This window comes from Heloderma suspectum, chromosome 3 (genome assembly GCF_057233095.1).
Source record: "Heloderma suspectum isolate Gila_16-S chromosome 3, 16-S_ref, whole genome shotgun sequence".
NCBI lineage: Eukaryota > Metazoa > Chordata > Lepidosauria > Squamata > Helodermatidae > Heloderma > Heloderma suspectum.
This window is the reverse complement of record NC_139460.1, coordinates 241,365,340-241,377,432: the sequence shown is the minus strand read 5'-3', so window position 1 is coordinate 241,377,432 and position 12,093 is coordinate 241,365,340. Positions and strand designations below refer to the sequence as shown.

Sequence of the window (12,093 nt, the reverse complement as noted above, 5' to 3'; positions counted from 1 at the left end):
CAGAAATTGCACCCAGTGAAGAGTCTTTGGCTTGTTCACCTTACCAGCCCCCTCACTGCAGGGAGGAAGTACAGTCTAATCTAGACTGTACCAGTGTCACCCCTGATGCCATGACCAAAACTTTCCATTCTTTCTGGAGATGGGTTGGGGCTTAGGCAGATACCATGTTCACATTAATACAGTATGGCTTGGATCAGATGCCCATCTCCCTCACTTTGGGGAGAAAGTGGTGGGGCATATATCCAAGATATCTACTGGGCTGCAATTTCTCCCTGTTAAGCCATCTCTGAATGTTTAATATGAAAGCTGCAACACATAATCAAATGGTGCAGTTTTTGCTGGGCTGGCCGTTCTGTCTCAAACTACTGGTGGGACAATTCCACACTTGAATGCTCCTTCATACTAAAACAAACAAACTGAAAGCCACATTCCCTGCACATACAGAATTCATGTGGTGGGGAAAGGTTCTAGTTTGTATTTGCATTGTACTTCTTAGTATGGAGGAACATTCCAACATTTGGCTCCCCCAACTGCAGTCTGAAATTGAACAGAGCAGCAAAAGTTGCACCACATGGCTGTTCTGATGACACATTTCACTCCCATATGAAGTAGTCTTATTTTCCAAAGCAGATTGAACACTGAAACACTTTAAATACCGGTCAGACAAACATAAATCCTTAACACGTTATAATTGAATTTTAACATTAGAACTTTGGAAGTAAAAACATTCTTACTCTTAAAAAAAGCTAATGAACCTTTAATCTGATGGTTAGACTTTCATTCTATTTTTTAATTCTATACTTTAAATACTGACAGACATTCAAAAGATTACTGCATATGGCAAAGTGTCTCCTTACCTTAGTGCAGAGTAGGCTCCTAAAGACAGAGAAGAATAATCAGGATCATAGTAGAGATATACAGAGGATACACACTTTGGAAGGATGTCAATTACACCCACAGCAATTATCTTTCCATCAAACCAATACTGCTGGTGGAAAGAACCATAGCCACAATCCGGACCGATAGGTAGATTTTCTGCCTAGAGAGTACAAATCAAAAAGAAATTACCATTTTAATCAGTTTCTTGCATTTTTCCATTATCTATAGCAACAAAAAAATAAAATAAAATTTAGAACAAAATAAGTATGAAATTCAAAAAGGCAAATACATTGAGTAGTGCAAAACTGTCCAGAAAAAGAGGCACCTAACCAATGAACTATGTCCTTGCTGTTAGCTAATTATCCTACCCAGATAGTGAGTTATCTCAAGTTAAGCAAAATTACATTTAAAAACCTGAAATGTGAATGTTAAGTATGTTTTAAAGACATGTTTAGTGAGCTAGTTCTGCAACGGTGTGCAGTATATCAATATATTTGTTAATATTCATTTATTAATAACAACCAAGTCTTACTTTCTTTGCCTTGCAAATTTCCTCATATTAAAGACTAAAGGCCTCAAATGCTATGTTTAGCAATGAAAGGTTCACATTTCGCCACATAAGAACTGGGGCCTGGGTTTGCTTTCTTCCCCTCTTTCCTCCCCATCCCTACTTCCTTTTGTGACATGTCTTTTAGATTATAGAGCCTCGTGTGGCGCAGAGTGGTAGGTGGCAGTATTGCAACCGAAACTCTCCCCACGACCTGAGTTCGATCCCAGTGGAAGCTGGGTCCCTGGTAGCCGGCTCAGGTCGACTCAGCCTTCCATCCTTCCGAGGTCGGTAAAATGAGTACCCAGCTTGCTGGGGGAAAGGTAGTCACGACTGGGGAAGGCAACGGCAACCCACCCCGCTACAGTCTGCCATGAAAACACCAGCACAAGCAGCATCCCTCTAGGAGTCAGCAATGACTCGGTGCTTGCACAGGAGGAACCTTTCCTTTTAGATTATAAGTCTGTGGGCAGGGGCTGTATTGTATTTGTTGATGTTATGTAGGCTACTCTGGGAGCCTCTTTGGCTGAAGACTGGGGATAAAAGTGCTTTAGTTGTGCCTCCTGCTGTGCATTTTAGCTAGACAGGTGTTTTCACCTGTCTAGCGGAGGCTTCAGGGAGGGGGAGGGAAGGAGGTTTGGGACAGCTAGGGATAGCTTGGATCCCTGCATCCCCAGTCTTCTCCCCTCCCCGCCCACTGACACCTCCTCTTTAGCCCCCGTACAAGCTTGTGTTTGCAAGTTTGTGGAAGCAGCTGGCACAGTTCTCTCCACGGAGAAGGGGAGGAGGAGCTGCAAGGGGGAGGGGAGCTCAGTTTCCTGAAGCTGAAGTTGGAGTGCTGTTTCTGGCCTTGGATCCAGGAAACTAAAATATCCTATGTCCCCCAAATGCTGTCTAGGGGATGCAAATTTGCTCCCTCCATTAATTAAATAACTGCCATAACTGTTTACATATATTTATGTTGGCACTGATTAGTTATACAATTTGGGGAACAAATAAATAAATACAATCCAACAGAACAATTCAGATCCTGCTCATTAATTCTTCATTTTTAAAAGATATGAGTAACCAGCCCCATTGTTTAAACGTGCTCATAAGTATGATTTCACAAGATCATGGGAAGAAGAGCTCTTTTAGAAAAAAAATTAATGTTTTTTTTTCTTCTGTTCAAAAAATGAACAGAAGCAGCACTGCAGAATATAAAAATCACAACATACAAGAGTTTATTTGAAGCAATGCAATTATATTGGATTATAATAAACTGAGAATTAAAATCTCATAAAGTAAGAACACTGTACACAGGCTCCCCACCACCATTTCAAAAAACAAAACAAATCTATAAAACCTTTTTCTTGCCTAGTATAAGAACCCAGTTAACCTTTCCTCCATAAGATCAATGTTTAGCTTTCAGTGAAAACTTTTCAACAAAAAGCGGGATTAAAATTATGCATGTGATAATTGTACAAAACAATATGGTAAAAACATTGGTGACTCAAACATTTCTAGCTTCTGAGCAGCCATGCCTCATTTCTGCTGTTTAGGGCACAATCCTATGGGATCCGCCCTGGGTAGTCATAAGCCTCCAAACTTGGAGGCTTATGAGTATCCTATGAAGAATGGGAAGTGCATCACACCTCCTGCTCTGCACTTAAACTAGATTTTCACCGACCTAGCAAAAGCTTCAGGGAAAGGAGGAGGCTGGAGTGGCCATAGGATTTGTCGTATGTCTCCCGCCCCCATCTCCTCCCCTCCCCCAGGAAGAACCCCTTTCACCCCCTATGAACTCGCATTTGTGAGCTCGTAGCAGCAGCCAGCACGATTCTCTCTGCGCTGCCTGTGAGGGCGTGGGGAACGGGATCCAGGAAACCAAAATATCCTATGTCCCCCAGACACCGTCTAGGGGACATAGGATTGCTCCCTTAAACATTTTTCATTGAAAAATGAAAAATTTCTTTTATTTTAACAAGGTATGGGGCACTTGATGATTGACACAATGAAGCAGGTGCTAATTAATTTACTGCCATGGATTGTACTTTGTCAGACAAAAAAATTCATGTGTTAAAAGCACAAGAAGAATCTTCTCTAGATAATGTAAATATCCTGCATTATGTAGTATACCACTTTTTTTACACTCATGCTCATTTTAACCTTGAACTGCTTGTCTTCAACTTCGTTATCTCAATATAATTAGTCTGAGTTTCATTGTACAAACAGTTCTTCAGAAAAAGCTGTTTCTCACTCAGTAAATCCAACATTCTTACCAATTGCCAACTGTTTGGCATTAAAACTACAGCAAGTGGATTTAGTCAAATATTTTGATACAGTAGCTAAAGAGATGATAGGCAGTACTCTAATTGCTACCATGCATGTCAGAAAGTCAGTGATATGGTCAAAAGTCCCTTATTTGAACTGTTCAGAATAAAGTTTCCTGACCAGCCAGCCAATATTTAAGAAATTATAGAATAAAATACCCCTTGCTTAAAGTATGACAAAATCATACATTTTCACAGTTTGGATTCATGGTTGCAATATGAGAATCTGATGCAGGACCAGGCTAACTTATTCTTTATTGTGAAAAGTGAAAAAGCTTCAAGTATGCATATCCAAGCCTGATGAGTCCATCTCCCACACCAAGCGTCTAATTTATTTCATTATGCCATACAAGTCCTGATCATAGACTCTGACATGGCTTTTAGTCTGTTCTTTCCTGTTTTCCTTAATTCTTTTAACATTATAGGTAGGCTGCTGGGCATGTTGTTCTCCCAGATTTAAAGAGTTGAACCTGGTGTATACAACAACTCTATGTGATAAATGTTACTAGTACGTACAGTACAGTCATTGCTGGACTCTTTTTTTACGCAACTGTAAGTGGTTGAAACACATTTTCTATTGAAAAAAAATAACATTGAGGTTCTCAAGAAATAAAACCATATGTTTTCTAGTTAAAATGTTCACATATGCAAACTGATTTCTAGTAGACTATTTATTAGCATGGATAATGGACTGTTTTACACGAGTAATTTCCATTTTAAAAGGGCCATTTATAAGTAAGAATACATTACGAAAGATAATAGTTCAGACTGATGTGCATTTATTTGAACACAACGTATTCAACTGTTAAGTATTACAAAGAACATTACTTCCAAGAACAGCACAGCACAATCCCACTCATGTCTACCAGACATAAGTCCCACTGAGTTCAATGGATCTTACTGCTAGGTAAGTGTGTATAGCATTGCAGCCTGTATCTCATATATTCTCCCAAAATCATAGTTTTGCCACACCTTATTTCACTGAATCATAGAATTTTTGCATTAAAGGATCATAGACCACATTAATATTTCCAAATGCTCCTTGGTATTGAATTGATATTTATAGAAAAGAACTGGAGATCTTAAAATTAGAGTGTTCTTTCCTGGTTATATAAATTGCCCGTTCTTTACATTCAGAGACTGCATTTCCCTTTCCAAGAGCATGTTTATCCTTTTAAGAATTTGATGGTTATACATCCAAACGTGAACAGAAGTACTGGAGAAAACTTACTACTGCCAAGGGTGTTGTCTTTTAAATTCTTAATAAACTACTTAGAGACAACTGGAATGCAATCACATACGTTTAATTTTTTCTTTTGAAATTATTTGTGGTATAATGCATCACTTTGTAACTAGCACATGGTGTTTGCTTTAAGATGTAGAATTTCAAAAATCCTTATGGCCTTGGATATGCAACCCTTTTTATTTAGTTTCATCTAATCCAAAACATGTGCAAGTGGTGCCACACAAAATTCAATTCAAGATTCAAAGGTCAATAAAAAAAACATCCCAGGGAAAAAAATGGCATAAACCTTACAGGGAAGGGTATGCAGGGATCTATGTAGCCCTTCAAAATAGGAAAAATAATGGAAATCTGCTGCCTTACTTGACGAGGTGATAAAAGCTCTTTACTTATTAAGTCTAATGATCCCGATTAGCCTTCATAGCTTTCAGGATGGTGGAATGTAAGTGTGGTGGGGGTAGATTCAGCAGAGAAAACCAACAAACTCTCCACACATGGCTTCATTCAAACAGCAACATATCAAATTACTGGTGCAATTACTATAACCTGACAATTTCATTACACTCATGTGGCAGTTAACTCTTTAAGACCTACAACCAACAAAGTCTTCTTAGCTGTTAGAAATGAAGTAATCTGAAGCCTTGACCCTAAAACCAGTCATTTCACCAGCCCTGAATATCTATTTTTTAAGAAGCAGAACTCAATGTTGAAAACTTTAGGCTTTCTTTCAGATTTTACATTTGTAAAGAAAAGGCAAGGGACTCCGAACACAATACTTCTTTAAACTGTAAAACAACTGTTCTGCTTTGATAGTTTCGAGCTTATCCTTTGCAAAGTAGGGCCTAGTACAGCAGATCTGTTCACTCTTTCTTTCCTATTCAAATTTCCCCAAGTACTTTTCTCACAACAAAAGTGAGGACTGTTACTTGCCACGAAGCAGCACAAGGAGCAATGATAGTACAACGCACTTTATACTGACAGACTAGCTGTGCCATCTGAATGCATTTAAAGAATCAGCTTGGGAGCCTCTAGTAGGCAGGGCGAAGGGCGAGATGAGACACCCATGTGTACAATTGTTCATGTATATAATTTAACCGGCTTTTCTATGAACTGAACCTCACATGGACCCCATCATGTGTTCTCATGCTGCTCTGTCTTATGAACTGTCACACTGCCAGGTATCACAAACAGCAGTCTGTGCTATACATTCTGCATCTGTGATTACCAGTAGGGATTAACCAGCCACTTGTGGCTGGGGGAGAGACAAACTGCCTCATCAATCCAATTCTGATGGTTTTAAATCCTCATGTTATGGCTAATTAAAGAGATCAGACGAATTAAATGTAACCTAGAATCTAAACACTGTTTTAAGAACAAAAGCAAGTAGGGAGTTGAGAAAGGAATGCATTTCAGAAACCTCATATTCAGGGCACCAGGATAATTTAAAATATATCAATTTGCAATTCCAAGTCAATACTTAAAAAAACAAAAAGCAAAGAGGAAATTATCCTTTCTGCATTTAAACCTTTTAAGTCACTAAGTTTTTTAAGTCTCTTGATGTCCCATTAATCGTTTTAAATTGGTAACATATGTCATGAACATCATTTTTTCAGACTCCTGGCTGTTCCTAGGGATCAGTTATTCCATCTATACTGTATATGTAAATGCAAATGTTACCTATTGCTTAACTGTGAACATGGGCTATCTCAGACCCGGGGGCCACTGAGAGCTCCTCTGAAATTGAATTTCACCCTAAGGCTGAAAGAGGCTCTCCACTCCTGCCCTACATCCATCCCACTGCCAGAGTACCAGACTGCATAACTGGCTAGCTTTGTCATTAGGCAATAGGTCTACCAATGAGAATCCCAATTCAGTGATCTGCTGCAGACGTAGAGTTTTGAAAACACACCCAGGAAACTCCTGAATGCTCAAAGTGCCCTTTTCACTTCATTGGAGGGGCAGCTCCTTGCACTTCAAGATGCCGACACGCCAGTTAAGTAAATGGGGATGCCCACATATGCAGGAATGTTGTAAAGCCACTGGAGCGCACAGGATATGGCCTATTATTATTATTATCCAGCAATTATTAAGGACCAGAAAACCAATAACAAGCGACATATTCATCTTCCTCATGTTCAGTTTCAGAAAACAAATAAATTATAAAACTTACATTCTACCATTCAAAAAAGTTTTTTTCCAAGGTACCTGGCAGCTTATTAAAATTATTTAATTTTTATTTATTTATTTATTTAATTTCTATACCGCCCAATAGCCGAAGCTCTCTGGGCGGTTCACAAAAATTAAAACCAAACAGCACACAATAAAACAATTTAAAATATCTAGAACATTAAAGCCACAATATAACAACCACAACCACTTATTTAACTTATTTATTTATTTATTTATTTATTTATTTATTTTCTATACCGCCCAATAGCCAAAGCTCTCTGAAACAACAATTCAGGTCAGACAAAAATACAAACAGCAACATTATAATGTTGTAATGTTATACAACATTATAATAAAACATAGTCTAAAAATTATTGAATGTACAAAATTTAAAAACAATTTCAATATCATCCATAACCACAACTACATAAATAGAAACTCTAAATAAAACAGCATAAAACCAATTTGAATGTTAGCATATCCAGATTTAGTAATTTGGTCCTGAGATGGAAAGATTAGTCTTAAGCACCATAGTGTAGACTTACATATGGTCTTGCTTACAAGGTCTGTACAGATTAATATTTACAACAAACTTTTCTATGATATCTATGTCACCATAACCATTTGGAAGGTACCATCATCATTTATAAATTATACTTATATCCTACTTTCCTCCAAGGAGTTAAAGGTGGCAAACATGGTTCCCCCACCCTCACTTCATCCTCATAACAACCCTGTAAAGTAAGTTAGATTGAGGGATAGTGACTGACCCGAGATTACCTCTTGAGCTTCAGGGCTGAGTGAGGATTTGAACCTGGGGCTCACTAATAAAGATTTATCTTCATTCAAGACTGATATATTGGATTTATCCCATTGCATCAAATGACAACTGATTTTCACAAATCAGAAACACACAACCACCCAGCATGCAGACACAATCCCAATGGTTTTTAAGATAGTCCACTGCCTCCACCACTTAATCTATCAGGTGTTCCCCCTAACCAAGTCCACTAGCTGTTAAGAGACAGGTAGAAATACAAAGCTGAGCAAGGACTGTGTATCTCAACCTTTAGTATTTTAAAATACAATTTTTAAATAAAATTAAGAAAGCTTGTGCAAAACTCATCTAGTATTTTCAAGAGAGCCTCAATGAATTAAGGAACTACAATAAAATCCATTATATGCTGAGAATCTAATTTTTGGGCCTTTGAAAATTAATCTTCTACCTTATAAATATAATTGCAGACATCAGGTACAGGAAACAAACTATGATTTGTATTAAAACAATACAAATATTTATTATTACATACCTCAAGTGGCGAGTCACAGAGGAACCGTGTGAACTGTGTTCGGGATATTTATCAAAAGTGCATGTCACCAAGGATACATGTTCAGCATGGAATAAAACACACACACACACACACAACAGAAAGAAACAAATAAGTTAAAAGATTTTATCTTAAATGCATTATGCTATATAATTTACCTAACTTAAGTTATACCTAATGCTTCACTATTAACCATGAGTTTTAATTCATGGATTAAATCTGTAAATCTTTTCAAAACTACCTCTTCTATTAGCCACAGTAATCCTTGGAAGTAACACGGACAACCAATGCTATAAGAAATTACCTCATTATATGAACAGAGTAGTAGCTTTCTTAAGTTTAACTCTTAGAAATGTACTTTTGGTGCTTTGCTATATGAAAACTACTGCATATCTGACTGTTCTATGATGAACTAAACCCACTTTTGCTGTTAACTAATTAACAAATTCATCAGAAAACAGTCAGGTGGGACAGCTATGAGTTGGCTTTTAACAACTGTAGGGTGGGAATTAGAAGATTCTAATTATTAGAGATTGAAAATTGCAACATAATCTAATGAAATTATTGTGACAACAAGGAACGGCTCACAGCAGAGTCAGGATAATCATCAGATATCCTACGTAAGGTGATCAAAGGTTCTGAGCTATGGCCTACTAATGCTAAAAATCAGCTTACATTGGGTTGGGATTTTTTTAAAAAAAATCTGGCATATCAGGAAGTACTACCCAAAATACAGGATAGCAATCTGATAAACCAAGAATATTTTGCCTGGAAATTCATCCCTAGCTTAGTCAGTCAGCCTTCATGAGGGTGAGTGGTATGTCTCCACCCGACAAACATAATATAGGATAGGCCCTTCACTCTTGCATGATCTCTCCCACCTCAAAAAGAGGAAGAAGGGAGAAATCATGGTAATGGTGCCTTCACATCAGTAGGCACCTGTGTTTCGCATCTGGCTCATACATTAAGTATCATGGAGGACAGGAGGATACACCACTCCACCACCAAACAAAGTTACAATTGATATGTAGTACTTGAGGTTCATCAGCCATAATATTTGACCACTAATGTACATATTGCTAAAAGAGAAAAATTAGTGTGAATACACATAGCACCAGATAGAAATATTTTAGTCCACTCAACATTTCGGAATTATTCTAGCATCAGAATTAAATGTGGCTCAAACAGTACAAGTCAATTAATTTTAGCATGTCAGGTCCCAAGTATGGGGAGTGTTGCTTCCTCACTTTTCGAAGGGCCTGTTTGGATGTCATAAGCCAGAGGGCCTTGAGCCCACAAGTTCCCCCTCCCCTCTCCTCAGCATATCTGCAAGGAAAAGTATAAATTTCTGCTTCTGTTTTTGATTAATGGCAGTTTAGCAGCACTTCAAATCCAAAATCCAAACTGGCTAGTCTTAACTAAGGTTTGTTGAAACAAGCAGCTTCATAACAGTGGTTTGAAGTTGGCTTGTTTCAAGCAACCACAAATAAGATTAACCAAAATTTGTCATATTCAGTCAAAAGGACAAGTTGTGGTTAATAAAAAAAGTAAAAGGTTCTGATCATCTCCTAGTAGCTCTGCCATGGCAAGATCTCTCCCACCTCAAAAAGAGGAAGAAATCATGGTAATGGTGCCTTCACATCAGTAGGCACCTGTGTTTCACATCTGGCTCATACATTAAGTATCATGGAGGACAGGAGGATACACCACTCTACCACCAAACAAAGGCTGACTATTTGAACCAGGGTTCAAGTAACTGGATTTTTAATTACACTTGGGCCCAATCTGATTTCTTGCATGTGAGCATCATACTGACTAGATAACCTGAATAAAAGGGTCCTGCCTTTTGGAAAGAAGTTATATTACATAGCCTTTCTGTTTTTCCTAATGTGCAGATCCTAGGATGAACAGAACATGAGGAGAGGGAAGCGAGAGAGAAATTGCAGTCACAAGAGCCCTGCTCAGATTTCTCGACACATACATTTAATGCATGGAGAGGGGGAACGAGACTACTCAAATGGGCCATCCCCCAACCTGCTGACTCTGCTCTCCTTGACCTTCATGTGTAGAGCTGAAGTTCTGAAAAGGGAAGTATACAGCTCTACAAATGGAAGTCAGGAAAAGGCAAGCCAGCAGGGCATGCAACGTTGGCCATGGCATGGTTCCCTATTTCCATGTATTCAGCGCATGTGTGGAGAATGAAAAGCACAACAAAGATGACTACTGTATGGAAGGATCTAAGACAGATTCACTTCAGCAGCAGTCTGTGACACTATTACATACATGCTGTTTGTACAAAGTAAGTGACTGCTCCTTGTCGATTATCATATTAATGAGAAGCTATATCCAATACTCAAGTACTACTGAAATGTAAACAATTCTATTGAACATACGCCACCTGAAAACACTTTTTTAAAAATGAAAAACAGGAGTGTTCAATGCGTACTGAGGTGCCACAAAAAATTCTGGACAAACTTGCAAGGAAGTAGCATACAAATATTGTACCTGTGGTACATTTTTGCCAAGGATTCCAGCAAAAGGCGGAGAACAGGGTAAAATTTGTAAGAGATATAACATCTGATGGTCCATTTGAAAAGATCCTGCTTTATAGTTTTGATTTCATACACATACAGCAAGTTTAAAAGTGTAAAAGTACAAAAGGGGTGTGTTGTGTTTTTTTTCCCAAGGGTTTGTCACAGAAATTGATTTTTCCGAAGTCACATTGTAACATGTGTCCTTGTATATTACTGCCTTGTAAATCATTCAAGACATACTACAGTTGGCAGGCATGTATTTGCTGGTTAACAATAGTGTGTAGGGGCTAGGAGCAAGCGAGGCGTTGCTGAACACTTCCCCCACACACTAACTTCTTCCCCACAAGCTCTAATCTCAGGACTAGCTTGCAGAAGGGGAATAAATCCAATAGTGGGTAGAGTAGCATTATGTACCCCATTCCCATCCATCAATTATCTTCTACAAATGTTTCCTGTCCACATACCAGTATTTGGGGGGGGGGGATTGGGATCCCTGACCCATTTATCTTGTAATGGGTAGTACCACCCTCTGATTATGGGCCAACCCACATTCAGAAAACTAAAACCTCTAAAAACAGGTTGATCGGTGCTTGCACGGACCCATTCACAAAACCAGGATACATCATATGATAACCTAAAGAATGTCTGTCTTTATTTTAAAATACAATTCGATCACATAATGCCTATACTGTGCCAGCTGCACTTGTTACTGATGTGTTTCCGAGCCCAATTCAAAGTGCTCGTTTTGACCTTTCAAGCCTTAAATGGTTTGGGACCAAGTTATTTGAAGGATCACCTTCACCCATATCAGCCTGCCCACACTTTAAGATCAGAAAAAGAGGCCCTTCTCATTTGCCCATCCATGAGAACAGTCAGGTGGGTGATCACACATGAGAGGGCCTTCTCTGCAGGGCCCCACACCTTTGGAACAAATTGCCATCGGAGGTCCGCCATGCTTTGTCATTGCAGGCTTTTAAGAAGGCCTTAAAACATATTTTACCGTGGCCTTCTCTTGATATGACTGCTATTGTTGTTGTTACTGCTGTTATTGTTGCTGATTTTATTGTTGGCTTTTATCGTT

At 38.6% G+C, this 12,093-nt stretch overlaps 1 protein-coding gene across 19 annotated transcripts in view; it reads right to left on the bottom strand.

Moving 5' to 3' along the window:
* The window catches only part of ATE1 (arginyltransferase 1), a 102,928-nt gene that overhangs the window by 59,893 nt on the left and 30,942 nt on the right, over positions 1-12,093 (bottom strand). For 18 of the 19 annotated variants that reach the window (XR_014789457.1, XM_084846034.1, XM_084846035.1 and 15 more), the window contains 2 exons: positions 8,461-8,493; positions 858-1,039 (listed from right to left, as the gene is read on the bottom strand). The exons of the other annotated variant lie outside the window; for it this stretch is intronic. Coding sequence is in view for 17 of the 18 variants with exons in the window: in XM_084846034.1 (XP_084702160.1) it covers positions 858-1,039; positions 8,461-8,493 (215 nt within the window). In the remaining variant the exon portion in view is untranslated. The remainder of the gene's footprint in view (positions 1-857; positions 1,040-8,460; positions 8,494-12,093) is intronic. 19 annotated transcript variants of the gene reach the window in all.